Genomic DNA, 15515 nt, shown 5'->3' with positions numbered 1-15515 from the left:
ACACTATGTATATGTTTTCATGTACTGTATATGTATATTATACTGACTCACAAACTAAATGTAATTCAGTCATCTCCATGAACACCTCTCACTCATTTGTCAGCACAATAAAGGATTTGCATTTCAATTTCTTTTCCACAGAACACCACCACCGAAAAACAAAAAATTATTAAAAGTACCCAACTACAAAGAAATGCACACCAATTTGATGTATGCGTCATATTTCATTTATATCCACACTGCTTAGAATCAATGTGCATATGGATAGAGCTACTATATGCATAATATACACACATGCACAAACATTATACAGTATATACAATGTAGCATATTTACATACAGCATTACGTATATGTGTGTGCAGCAACTACAAATATATACAGTATACACATACACATTGTTTAACCAGTATACGTAAAATATATTTAAATTCAATGCATTTATGTTACATAAAAAAATAGTAATGTTTATGTGTATACAGTATCTACATAAAATGTATACTATTCACAAACACAATATATTTAAAATGTTTCTAATTTTAATGTACATTGTCTATACTGTACATAAAAGCAAACACTGATTTAGTATATGCATATAAAGTATATGCATTAAATGTACAGTATATATATATATATATATATATATATATATATATATATATATATACTGTGTGTATACATATATATATATATATATATATATATATATATATATATATATATATACACACACACACACACAATTATATATACTATACATATGAAGTGTATTTACTATTAATTCAGTTATGTATACGAATAATAGTAAATGTGTTTATATTTATCATATATAAAATATGCACATATACACACAATGTTTTAAATATTACATGACATTCATTCAAATGTGTGTGTGTGTGTATACAGTATATATATATATATATATATATATATATATATATATACAGACCCCCGTGACCCTGTGTTCGGATTTAGCGGGTTGGAAAATGGATGGATGGATATATATATATATATATATATATATATATATATATATATATATATATATATATATATAGTGTGTGATATAAAATACATAGACAAAGTATAAAATGTATAGACACACTCATACATATATTTTTGTGTACATACATGTTTAAAATACAATAAATATACATAAAAATGATTATATTTATAGAATTTATTTAATTTTTAGCAATTTAGGTACATACAGCATACAGTGAATTTGTATATGCCTGAATCCACCCAATCTCTCTCACACTCCGTGGATGTGGTGTGTGTGTATAAATATACATGTATAAAATACAGTATATTCATACACACAGTATAGACAGAGTATATGTGAACTATTTACTGTATATATGTGTATATATGTATGCATATGTATGTTGTGTGTGTGTATAAACATACATATATAAAACACAGTATAAACATACATACAGTATAGAGTATATGTGAAATATATACTGTACAGTACTGTGTGTATATATATATATATATATATATATATATATATATATATATATATATATATATATATATACACACACATACACATGTTTACACATACTATATATATATATTTTTTTTTTTAAATATACACACACAACAACACATACTGTTAAGTATATACTCTATTTTACATATCTGTATATAACGGCCTACATAGACACAGGATTATAGTATATATAATTTTCATATGTTTAATCACAAAGAATTTGTGCATACGCATACAGTATCTAAAAATATCTATATAGATATTTGACTCTAATTCTTTTCTCTACATACAATACTATTTAGTTTGTATATGCATATACACAGTCTACAAGACATCAGTATATGACATAGACAGTCATAGATTACATATGGTACACTGTATAACAGTTATTTATTATTAATGTATGTATGTACTTACTGTATATAGTCAGTGTGTTTATGCATATAAAACATATCCGGTGTGCACATTACACACACACACTCTGCATGTTTTTTGATTGTGTGCCTACCTTAAACAAATGACATGTAACAATTATCATCTGTAAGCAGATTACCTGATTTGTCCACATGCCTGCACCACAATGCAGTCACCATTTCATGGGCCATTTCATAAATGTTTTTTAAAGGTGCTCTGAGCAATAATAAACCAGATGCCACCAGCATGTAGAGACATGGCAGCTAACCAGTCAGTCATCATGCTGCCCCAGTCACTTGCTAGATATATACACATCTCCGTTCAGCATGTCCTTCGTACTTCTGACATCTCCAATGTGTGCGCTCTTTCGTGTATGTTATCTTTCTGCTTGATCTAGTTTCAGTGAACTATGTTTGTATAAAGAATAAAAAATAAAAAAACTTTTGGTGATTTTTTTTTGCCTGTCTTGATGTTAATTCAATAATGAAAAAAAACAGACCAAGAGTCTCCTCCGAGTGAAATCTTTACACTACTCTTCAAGTGACACTCCTACGTAGGACACTGGAATCAAACAAATTAGCTCAAGAAGTGAGGGAATGGAGCATTGAGTCTTTCTTATCAGATCCCCTTTAAGACCTTGTTAAAATATAAATGAAAACCTGATCACATTTATCTCATGATTCAATACTTACACGCGCATGTCTGTGAACAGCATATAGCAAAATATGGCTAAAGCAGCTGACTGCATGGGTTCTGGTGGTCCAGGTGAAGGATCCTCTGTCCAGCCCTGCAAGTGGGAGCATCTTGAGGAGTAAAGCAAGCTCTGCAAATATAAGCAAAGGTCACACAGCCTGCAACCTGATATGGCCACAGACAGTGTTACTGCAGGCATTGTATTTATTGCACCACTAGGTTTCTGCTCTGTTTCATGATCAATTTCTTAATAAAATATACAAGATTTGTCTCTTTATAAAATAATGCCATTTAAAAGTAAGAGCAATTCATAATGGGCTGGTGTCCATGATCAGATCAATGAGAGAGAAGAGATTCCCCTGCTTATGTCTCAGATGGACAACGGCCCCCAAGACTGCCAAGCAGAGGTCCTTTGGCAGGCTCTCAAACTGGGCTGATGGCCTCATGGCAGTGTTTCAGGTCTACATAAGGCTACAGCATCTATTTTTTTCAGGTGGGGGATCATCTTCTGGGGCAATCAGCTTAAGCAAGGGAGGGTCACCACTTGCTGGGGTACAATAAACAGTACTTTCTGTGTTACTCCTGCCGGTCTCTAAAGAGATCTGCGACAAGTCCTCACCAGCGCTGAGAGGAGACTGCTTGTGTAATTTGGCAGCAGCACGCTGCCGTTTTAGGTCAGCTAGAGTGTGGTGGGATACCTCCTTGCTCAGGTCACTGCCGACAGTGTCCTCTTGTTCTCCTGTGGCCATCTGATATGAAGCACTGCGGTCCAGTTTGCTCCCTCGAGGCTCTCCTGGAAGGCTGGAAGATGAGGCAGAGCCATTCCCCACGATGGTCTCAGACTTACTGAACAAACTTTCTTGCATTGGGTCAACTTGATTTCCATGGGACTCATTGGCAGAACTCTACAAATGAGGAGAAAAAGAGCATGTCAGTGACTGCTAGCCTGAGTACCATTAAGTGTTTCATGACATAACAATTTACTTTCTGAAACAGTAAATTTGGAATCTTTTTTTTTCTGTTTTCATCTTGAGATCAATAATCCTCTCATCCTCTTGATGTTCCCCACCTAATGGAGTCCCTTGGGTTCAATTAACTTAATAAGTGCACAGCTACATGGGGCATTCAACTGTCTTCTCCACTGTGGTCAAACCTACACAATCCACCAACAACATTCTTACTTCTTTCACAGTGGATTACAAGAGCTCATTTACTTGCTCCCTCAGCTCCAATGTCCAGTACAACCGGCCCACCCTCGTGTCTCCTGATTTATGGCCAATGTTATGTTTAGTGATAGACTGGCCATTGGGATAATTCCTGGTGGACTTCTCTGTGCCGCCATGCTGTCGGGTCACAAACTGGGAAATTGAGTGAGCAATATGTGACTCTTAAAAGAATATTCCACCCAAAAAAATATTTTTTTGTATCTTACTTATCCCACGTAGTTTGTAGCGATGGCTGAGAAATATTTTTAATTGCGTGTTTTTGTGGTGAAAAGACATAACGAAGGTTCAAATTAACCCAATGGTCGCAAACTCTGGACATTGGCAAACAATGTAAAAAAATGTTCATGGAAAAAAATAAAACAGAAACTTTGTGTTGCATAATCCGGTGTCCTTTATCTATTCATATTCTCAGAATGTGAAAATACATGCATTTGTTTTGCTAGAATACCAATAATACTTGCATAAATCTCAGTGTAAAAGATATATATTTGGATGATAAATTGGACTGGACTGCCAATACTGATTCTCTGTGCAAGAGAGGACAGAGCCGGCTATACTTCCTTAGAAGACTGGCGTCCTTCAACATCTGCAATAAGATGCTGCAGATGTTCTATCAGACGTTTGTGTCGAGTGCCCTCTTCTATGCGGTGGTGTGCTGGGGAGGCAGCATAAAGAAGAAGGACGCCTCACGCCTGGACAAACTGGTGAGGAAGGCATTGTAGGCATGGAGCTGGACAGCGATGGGCGCTCAGCAGGCTCCTATCAATTATGGAGAATCCACTGCATCCACTAAACAGTATCATCTCCAGACAGAGGAGCAGCTTCAGCGACAGACTGCTGTCACCGTCCTGCTCCACTGACAGACTGAGGAGATCGTTCCTCCCCTACACTATGCGACTCTTCAATTCCACCCGGGGGGGTAAACATTAACATTATTCAAAGTTATTGTCTGTTTTTACCTACATTTTTATTACTCTTTAATTTAATATTGTTTTTTTGTATCAGTATGCTGCTGCTGGAGTATGTGAATTTCCCCTTGGGATTAATAAAGAAAGAAAGAAAGAAAGTAAGTAAGTAAGTAAGTAAGTAAGTAAGTAAGTAAGTAAGTAAGTAAGTAAGTAAGTAAGTAAGTAAGTAAGTAAGTAAGTAAGTAAGTAAGTAAGTAAGTAAGTAAGTAAGTAAGTAAGTAAGTAAGTAAGTATCTATCTATCTATCTATCTATCTATCTATCTATCTATCTATCTATCTATCTATCTATCTATCTATCTATCTATCTATCTATCTATCTATCTATCTATCTATCTATCTATCTATCTATCTATCTATCTATCTATCTATCTATCTATATAGGAAAGGTCCATTCTGGTAACAATGTGCATTTACAGCATGTCCCATAAGGTGTTGTGTGAAGCCCCTAACCCCTGCATAAGCTGCGACTCCACCTGTATCCTCACTTTGCTACTAACATTAGCTGTGTACCTGTTTTACTGACCAGAGTTACCATCAGCTCACTGTTTAGCTGTGATCTGAAATTGAGCCCTGTATTATCAAACACTACAGGTCTGGGTGAAGCTCTCCCGGAGAGCACCATACTGGTAGGCCTGACCCAGTGTGTAGTAAAAGCACACAATCTTCCCTCAATCTTACAAAAAGATGTACCCAGCTGCAGGGGATGGGATCAACATTCCTATTCTTCACAATGGCACATTTCTGACAGCGATTAAGAGAATAAAGTGTTAAAGTGATAAAATGTAGGCAAAAATAAACAGACAAGAGAAAGAAAAAAGATTCTTGCTGCTAGCAAAGGAGACAGGTGGCTTTTTTTTTTTTATTTTGCACCATGTCTTACCAAAGTTGTATGCTGTTTGAGTTCTGCGTCCGTCTGTTTGTCCTCGTCATCATCCTGCAGCTCCACCTCCTGCCCCCGTTCCTGCCACACGATCGCCTCCTTCTGATGTTCTCGACGATACAAACTGGAGCGTTCATTTACGCTGACTCGCCGTACTACCTTCCTGCAGGCAGATAAAACGGAAACATGAGAAAGTCAAAATGAGGCACTCCACAAAAAAGACCAGAGGCACCTGAAGTAGAGTCTGGTATGGAGTCCGCTAATCGTGGTTTATGATGAAATTTATAGTAAGTAAATGTAAGGTATGGTACATTCATCTGCCACTTAATTAGGTACACCTGATCAACTGCTTGTTAACGCAAATATCTAATCAGCCAATTACACGGCAGCAACCCAATGCTTTTAGACATGTAGACACTGTCAAGACAACCTGCTGAAGTTCAAACTGAGCATCAGAATGGGGAAGAAAGGAGATTTAAGTGATTTGAATGTGGCGTGGTTATTGGTGCCTGACAAGTTGGTCTGAATATTCCAGAAACTGTTGATCTACTGGGCACAACCATCTCTAGGGTTTACAGCGAATGGACCGAAAAAGGGGAAAATATCCAGTGAGCGGCAGTTCTATGGGAAAAAAAAAATGCATTGTTGATGCCAGAGGTCAGAGGAGAATGGCCAGACTGGTTTGAGCTGATAAGAAGGCAACAGTAACTCAAACAAGCACTTGTTACAACGTTACAATTTCTGTGAACACACAACACGTCCAGTCTTGAAGCAGCAGGAGATCACACTGGGTGTCAATCCTGTCAGAACAGACAACTGAGGCTACAATTCACACGGGCTCACCAAAATTGGACAACAGAAGATTGGAAAAACGTTGCCTGGTCTGATGAGTCTCGATTTCTGCTGCCACATTTGGATGACAGGGTCAGAATTTTGAGTCAAAAACATGAAAGCATGGATCCATCCTGCATTGTATCAACAGTTCAGACTGCTACTGGTCGTGTAATGGTGTGAGGGACATTTTCTTGGCACAGTTTGGGTCCCATTGTACACCAGCTTACCGGAGTATTGTTGCTGACTATGTCCATCCCTTTATGACCGCAGCGTACCCATCTTCTGATGGCCACTTCCAGCAGGATAACACACCATGTCACAAAGCTCAAATCATCTCAAACTGGTTTCTAGAACATGACGATGAGTTCACTGTACTCAAATGGTCTCCACAGTCACCAGATCTCAATCCAGTAGAGCACCTTTGGGATGTGGTGGAATAGGAGACTCACATCATGGATATGCAGCCGACAAATCTGAAGCAAATGCGTGATGCTGTCATGTCAATGTGGATCAAAATCTCAGAGGAATATTTCCAGCACCTTGCTGAATTTATGCCATGAAGAATTACGGCAGTTCTGAAAGCAAAAGGGGGTCCAACCCAGTACTAGCAACATGTCCCTAATAACGTGTCCATTGAGTGTACACAGGAAGTATAAATGTTAGATTTAAATACACAGTAGGAGTTCTGAATCTTGAAAGCACCCCTTATAAAAAAAACCTGGGAGGCTTAGAGGACTCATCCCTATTAACATCCAGTGTACAAAAGCGACAAAGAAGGCTAACAGAATGTTAGGTTATAATTCACGATGTGTGGAGTACAAGTCAAAGGAGGTTTTGCTTAATTTTTATGACACATTGATGAGGCCTAATCTGGAGTGCCACATTCAGTTTTGGTTTCCATATTACAATAAAGACATAATGGCACTAGAGAAAGTCCAGAGAAGAACAAATAGGCTGATTCAGGACTGACAGGTATGAGCTAGGAAGTGAGATTGAGGAGTTGAATTTTTTTCAGTTTAAGCAAACAGAGATTAACAGATGACATGACTGAAGTGTTTAAAAAGTGTTTAAAATTATAAAAGAAATTTGTACTGTGGATCCCAGCTGTTACAATAAAATAAATTCTTTAAGAGAACATGGTGATATGGTTGGAATCTTATTAAGAGCAGATTCTGCACACATTTTAGAGAGTTTTTTGTTAAGGCAAAGATCCACAGGCACAGGCACAAATTACCAACTAGTGAAGAGGACAGTAGGACTTTAGTGACGACATTCAGATCTTGGATTGATGTAGGTGACTAGGATGGAAGAGCTTGGCAGGCTGACTGCCCTGTTCCTGTAGCTGTTCTAATGTTCTAACAGAAGGCAGCTGGGTGTTAGTAACATTTTTTGCTATTTTCACCACCCTCTTCAGAGCTTAATAGTTCTGAGACATGACCACTTCAGCTCATCGGTGAAAGTCACACCAAGAAATATAAAGCTACTCACTCTCTCAACTGTATCCTCTTCAATGTATATGTCAGTATGGTCTGTCTTTCAAAGTCTGTGACCAGCTCCTTAAGAGAGATTCCTGGCACCACTTCTTTGGATTCTGCCTCATCACAGTAGGTGATCAACCCTTTGACAGTGGTGTCATTAGCAAATTTAATGTAATATACATTCTGAATATCCCAGACTACATGTTCAATTTTAAATCTGGACCAGCACAGTGGTTCGTTATTTTAACACAGTTGCCACAAAGCTTCCACCCAATGGAAATGTTTGCCAGTGTTAGCACTTTTTCATATTAAGCTGTGTTTCAAAAATAGTCTCCAGTATTGGGACATCAACAGCAGTTTGCTTTCTGCGCTCCAGGGAGTTTTGCTACCCTAGTGAAAGCAGGACACATATGGCTCTGTGTCACAATGTATAGCCCCTTGGAGTCCCAACTAAAGACCCCACACATGGCACGTACTGGACTGAGAACTTCTTTCTTTTTTCTAATTTTAAGAAGTCAAGCAAAATGACATCTTTTATTGGCTAACTAAAAAGATTACAATATGCAAGCTTTCAAGGCTACCAGGCCCCTTCTTCAAGCCAGATGTTGAGTTGCCCGAGTTGCCTCGAAAGCTTGCATATTGCAATCTTTTTAGTTAGCCAATAAAAGGTGTCATTTTGCTTGACTTCTCACTACATTCCATCCATCCATTATCCAACCCGCTATATCCTAACTACAGGGTCACGGCGGTCTGCTGAAGCCAATCCCAGCCAACACAGGGCGCAAGGCAGGAAACAAACCCCAGGCAGGGTGCCAGCCCACCGCAGTTCTCACTACATTCATAATGGCTAATACGGTACAACACCCTAGTACTCTAGTTTTAAGATTATTTCTTCCTCATTTGTTACCTGTTTCATTTTTTCATGCAAACAGACATCACTAATGCTAACACTGCACATGCTGTACATCATAGGCCTGGTCTTAGATATTTAATTTGGTACTTACCCCCGGCTGCCAGCGCTGGAAGCTCGTCTCTGTAGGGAAGATTTATGCCGCTCTTCAGACTTCATGATGGCTTCATGTTTTCGCTTCAGATCTAACAGTTTGGCTCGCACTTCATCATCAGCGCATACATCTATTAAGGGTTGTGCACAAAACAGATGGAGTGGCATTAACATGCTAGGTCTAAGATAAAGGTTTCATTTATTCCTTTGCAAGCTTATGGAAATATTTTTATATAACGCAAAAGACAGCGTAATCCATGCATGTGTTTAAAAATTATTTAACTATTGATGAAAATATGAAATATATGCTATATATATCAGAGATAGTTCAGTATTTGAGCATATACAATACAAGTACAAGCTGGTGAGTGAGTGAAGCAGTGTGCCCTGCAATTGACTGATACTCTGTGTCGTCAACTACCCTGAAACTAGTCAAGCCCCCCAAACGTATAAGGCTTGCTGATTTTAGAGTCATATATTGTGGAGGTGTGGGCTGATTTCAAAGAATTATTCAGGGCAGGGAACAGACGTGAAGTTATTTTGGAATAACTATGGCATCTTCTGGAATTTACTGTTGTGATGTGATTACTACTGACGTGACTGTTGCACTTATTGCTAGCAGCAGCCAAGCTGACTCAATGCAAATGAATGTTTATTTCAGTGCACACACGTGTATACTCTACATGAATACATACGTTGAGGCATGACGCAAGATGTAATGTGAATAATACACCAACGTCAAGCCGTAGCAAGCCAGCATGCAGAACTTATGTAGTATCTGACTGATAAAGAGGTACTGGACATACAGTGGTATTCAAAAGTTTGGGCACCCTTGCTTAACATGCCAGTTACTGTGAAGAGTTAAGTGAGCAGAAGATGAACTGATCACCAAAAAGCATTAGGTTTAAGATGACACATTTCTTTAATATTTTAAGCAAGAATACATTTTACGCAATATTAGTGTATCGTTTTTGTTTTGTGCAATTGTACAATGAAAAAAGGAAAGGAGCAACATGCAAAAGTTTGGGCACGCCAAGATATTTGAGGTCTCAGATAACATTTCCTAAGGTCTCAGACCCTAATTAGCTCATCAGGGCTATGGCTTTTTCAGAGTCATAGCTGGGAAACCACAGGTGATGCAAAACGCAAAGCTGTATAAATTTTCTGACTCCTCAAGAATTGTCCCAGCACTCAGCACACATGGGTTCTTCTAAGCAGCTGCCTAGCACTCTGAAAAATAAAATAACTGATGCTCACAAAGAAGATACAAGCTACAAGAAGATAGCAAAGTATTTTCTGGTAGCTGTACAGTGAGGACTTTATAATGTCACTAGCCATGTGCACCCAACTACGTTGCGCGTGTTAAAGTTGTCTGTGAAGGGCTCCCTGTTTAAACGTGGCTGCCAGTCGTGAACTGGGCCCTTCGTCGCACAGCATTATGATTTTTTATAAGGGAAACAAAATTACAAAACAAAACCCTTGGACATTGATTCGATAGGAACGGCCTACTCGGAATCACTGTCCGAACAGTAATTATGTGGTGGTGGAGGAGCATTTCTGCTTCTCTCCGTTCACAGTCCGTCTCGTTTTCATGACGCTGTCGTTTCCTCTCACGATCTCTTCTCAACCTTTCTCCAATCTCGCAGGTTGCTTTGTGGCAATCCAAAGAGTAAGGAAGAACCAATGCTTCTTTCTTGAACTCCAAACGTCGACTGATGGAAAATCACAGAAGTGTGTCCGACTTATATACTCTGACTGCTGACTCCAAGAAGTGGGTGAACATTCGATTTGAATGAAGTGCTGCCAACGACGGTTGATAGAAACACAAAAAACCACAGTCTCGACAACAAAGCAGGTGTCGACGCCAGATCTAAACACAAAGCACGGTGTCGACGCCAGATCTAAACACAAAGAGTGCTATCGACAGTGTTTGTACACAAAAGTAACAACCAAGGTGTTGTGTATTCAGCCAGTACAAACAGCACATAGTGTCCTTTAGTTCAATCCTCTTTAATCACCACACTCCAACCTCATCCAACGATCCTCCCCCTCACTTCCTCTCTTCCTCCATCACTACTGCCCTCTACTGAACACAGCAGGAACACCACACAAGGCAGTGTCAGGGGAACATGAATTCGCGGACAAACAAAGATCAAGATCCAAATGAAGATTATATATAAAGATTATGAAATGGTGGTCAACAGGAACGGTGGAGGTCAGAGACCAAGAAAACTTTCTAAAACAACTGCTAGTTGGATAGTTGCTAGAAAGGTAAATAAAGACTGTTAAAGACCTGGAGGAAGATTTAGCAGACTCTGGAGTGATGGTGCACTGTTCTACTGTGTGGTGACACATGAACAAGTATGACCTTCATGGTGGAGTCAGAAGAGGAAACCCCTTCCTGCATCCTAGCCACAAAATTCAACTACTAAAGTTTGCAAATGAACATCAAAACAAACCTGATGCATTTTGGGAACAAGTCCTGTGGACTAATGCAGTGAAAATAGAATTTTTTGGCCACAATGTGCAAAGGTAAGTTTGGAGAAAAAAGTGGGCTGAGTTCCAGGAGAAGAACATGTCTCCAACTATTAAGTTGGATCGATCAGGCCTTGGACTTGTATTGCAGGTAGTGGCACAGGGAACTTGTCACTGGTAAAGGGAAGAATGGATTCAAATAAATACTAGCAAATTCTGGAAGGAAACATCACATCATCTGTAAAAAAGTTGAAGTTAAAAAGAGGTTGAGTCCTACAACAAGATAATGATCCGAAATTCACCTCACAATCTACAATGGAATACCTCAAGAGGCACAAGCCAACACTTTTGCCATGGCCCTCACCGTCCCCTGACCTAAACATTGTTGAAAATCTGTGGAGATCTCAAAAGAGCAGTGAATGCAAGATGGCCCAAGAATCTTGCAGAATCAGAAGCCTTTTAGAATGAAAATGGGTGAAAATATCACAAATACAAATTAAAAGCTGGCAAAAAAAAGCGTTTACAAGCTGTGATACTTGTCAAAGGGGTCTTACTAAGTACCGGTCATGTTGGGAGCCAAAACATTTGCTTGAAGCTCTTCTCATTTTTTGGTATTTTCTACCTGTAAATGAAAATGTAATCTTGCTTAAAATATTAGTTGGTGCTTAGCTCATCTTCTGCTCACTTAACTATTCACAGTAACTGACATTTTAAGTAAGGGTGCCCAAACTTTTGCATGCCACTGTACCTACTAACCCTAGCCAGTAAAGCTCTTGTAGATTGGAATAGATTTTTTTTTTTTTTTTTTTTTATATATATTTTTGCCTCTTATCCAACATTTGAGTTTGGCTCAATTGCACCATCTAGAGACCACAAGTGATTTATGTAATATATGACTAATACAGAGGTGCTCTGCATATTTCCTTACAACCACAATTGCAAAAAGGTTGGAACAGTACAGAAAATGCAAATAAAAACCAAAAGGAGTGAAGTTTAAATTTACTTTGATTTGCATGCAGGCAAAGCCTTTGTAAAGACAAGGTATTTGATGATCACTGCATTTTTTTTATTGAAGATATAAACTACATTTATTCTAAATTTGATGTCTGCAACACGTTCCAAAAAAGATGGTTACGAGGAAGTTTAGTACTAATAACAATGTGACAAGTTGAAATAACATTGTGATGTAAAATAGGTGAGGCAATCTTGTTCTAATATATAAGAAGCTTCCAAAAATGACCTAGGCCTTTAAGAGCATGGATGGGTCAAAGCTCACCAATTTGCGAACCGAGGTGTCAGTGAATAGTCCAGCACTTCGAGAACAACATTTCCCAAAGATGAATCAGTAGGATTTTGGACATTTCACCCTCTATGGTGCACAATACAATTAATAAAGTTTCAAGGCATCTGGTCAAATCTTGATACATAAAGTGCAAGGCCGAAAACCACTTCTGAATTCACATGATCTCTGATCCCTTAGATGTTAAAAACTGTCTATATTGGATATCATGGCATGCGCTTGGGAATACTTCAGAAAACCTTTGTCAGTCAACACTATTTGCCAATGCATCCACAGATACAAATTAAGGCTTGCATAAACACTGCCCAGAAGTGTCACCAACATTTCTGGGCTTGGTCTCATCTGAGGGGGAAAGCAGCACAGTATAATTGTGTTTTATGGTCTGATGACTCAACATTTCTGGTAGGTTGTCCATAAAAAAAGTTGTGTTCTACGGGCTAAAGAGAAAAAGGACCATCCAAAATGTTATCAGCATCAGTTCAAAAAGCCATCATCCGTCACAGTATGGGAGTGTGCCATTGCCCATGGTGGAGTGGTGGCTCTGAGGCCAGGGATCTGCACTGGCAATCGAAAGGTTGCCGGTTTGAATCCCGTAAATGCCAAAAGGGACTCTGCTCTGTTGGGCCCTTGAGCAAGGCCCTTAACCTGCAATTGCTGAGCGCTTTGAGTAGTCAGAAAAGCGCTATATAAATGCAAAAAATGATTATTATTATTATGGGTAACTTGCACATCTGTGATGGCACCATAAATGCAGAAAGATATATACAAATTTCAGAACAAAATATTCTGGCATCTTTTGCAGGGACATCTCTACATTTTCCAGCAGGCCAATGTCAAACCACATTCTGCCCAGAAATACAAGAGCATGGCGGTGTAAACAGAGAATGCGGGTGCGAGACCGAACTGCCTGCAGTCCTGACCTGTGTGGTGCATTAAGAAGTGCAAAGTACGACAACAAAGGCCCTGTACAATTGCACAGTTAAAGACTTGCGTAATGGATGAATGGGGGAAAATTCCACTTGATAAACGTTACCACTATGTGTCTTCAATGCCCAAATTCTTAATAAGTGTTATTAAAAGACACAATGATGTTACACAGTGGTAAGCACATGACCGTCACAACTTTTACAGAGTGTGCTGCAGTCATCAGATTTGACACGAGTGAATACATCTTTATATCTTCTACAGCTCTGACGGCCCGTGTGATTTTTAATGCTATAGAGTGCTGGGCTGGTAAAATCACTTCAAGGGCGGCCCAGCAAATCAACAAGCTGATTAAAAGGCAGGTTTAGTTATGAGACACATTCTGGGCCCCCTGGAGGTAATGGAGGAGAAGCAAATGAAAGTAAAACTGAGTGCAATTATAAACAGTGATGCATGTCTCCTCTCTGACACACTAACACTGAGGACTTTCAGCAAATGAATCACTCATAGGAGTATGTCAAGAAAACGCTACTGGGGCTCCTACATATGAACAGCAATATGCCTGCCTCACTGCATTCAAAGCCGAAAATTTTCTTTCTTTTTAGTCATTCTGGTGTGTATTTATTTATTTGGATTAGCGCGAATATATCGCTCAAGCAAGCAAACTATGATTCTTAGCGTAATAAGAGAAGTCTCAAAATTAACCAGAATGTTTAAGCAAATCATACAAAAAAATAGATCTAAATCCATTAAGTAGTTCTCTCGTTCGCTAACAAAGCGGAGTTAAGGTTACGCCCCAAGGCAGACATGCGAGTGAGGAGGGCCCAATGAGTCTCTCTCGGATTTGCGCTAATAAATCGGTACCACAAGTGAACTTTGATACTTAGCGCGATGAGAAAGTTGCAAAATAAACGGAATGCTCAAGCAAATTATAGAAAAAACCCTGACCTAAAACCGTTAAGTAGTTCTCTTGTGAAAAGCGGACAGACATACAAACGGGTCTAAAAAACTATAAAAAATTTTGCGCTTGGACCACAAAATTTTTAAAACTGTTTCTTAGCGAACACCTATGGGCCAAGGCTAACCTACAGTCCCAAGTCCTCATGGTTCGGGAGATTTTGTGATGAGTGAGTCAGTGATATTTGGCTTTTATATATATATATAGATTTACAGATTACCTGTTTTTGGAATTGGAGTTATATCTACCAGTAAAACTGTCCCATTAAGGAAGTGGCTTAAGCAGTATTTAATTTGGGGGAAGGATGGATGAAATTCTCAGCCTTACCTAAAGGAGTCTCATCCATGTAAGACTTTGCATTCAGGTTGGCTCCGTTGGCCACCAGTAACTCCACCATGTGGATCTAAAAGAGAAAAAAATATACACATTCACCCAGGCATCAATCCTGGAAGAAGCAACAAATAATCACATGTACAGTTTGAAACGGTACACAAGATTCCAGCCATAACAGAACAGGAACAAAAAACAAAGACAAACTTTCAAACTTCTTTAAAATAGTGATGATCATTGATTTATAGGTTTGTCCCACAGCAACAATGAGTTATGCTCTTCTAGCATATGGCGTGTCAAAGAAGGGGCACAGTTTATCGCAGAATGACAGGCCTATAATATTAACGGTTGTGAACTTTGAAATCAATTCATCATGCAAACCATGCTAGTATTTGAATTTTTACATTTTATGCTTCAATTCAGTTTTGGACTTTGATCTTCTAAGCTATAGGGAGACATCATTGATTTCACTTCTTGATAAACTTGTTTATGTGTTCGGCAAGTTATTTTACTCTTTAGATGTACAAAATATAT

General features: G+C 38.7%; 1 protein-coding gene across 1 annotated transcript in view; it reads right to left on the bottom strand.

Annotated features, from left to right (window-relative positions):
• Window positions 1-1589: 1589 nt before the first annotated feature.
• The window catches only part of ppp1r16a (protein phosphatase 1, regulatory subunit 16A), a 155083-nt gene continuing 141157 nt past the window's right edge, over window positions 1590-15515 (bottom strand). The window contains exons 8-11 of the mRNA XM_028804285.2: window positions 14979-15054; window positions 8996-9125; window positions 5680-5842; window positions 1590-3509 (exon numbers count right to left, since the gene is read on the bottom strand). Of these exons, the coding sequence (XP_028660118.1) occupies window positions 3066-3509; window positions 5680-5842; window positions 8996-9125; window positions 14979-15054 (813 nt within the window). The 3' untranslated portion in view covers window positions 1590-3065. The remainder of the gene's footprint in view (window positions 3510-5679; window positions 5843-8995; window positions 9126-14978; window positions 15055-15515) is intronic.

This window comes from Erpetoichthys calabaricus, chromosome 6 (genome assembly GCF_900747795.2).
Source record: "Erpetoichthys calabaricus chromosome 6, fErpCal1.3, whole genome shotgun sequence".
NCBI classification, from domain to species: domain Eukaryota; kingdom Metazoa; phylum Chordata; class Cladistia; order Polypteriformes; family Polypteridae; genus Erpetoichthys; species Erpetoichthys calabaricus.
Note: the sequence above shows the minus strand (reverse complement) of the source record. Positions and strands in the feature narration are given on the sequence as shown.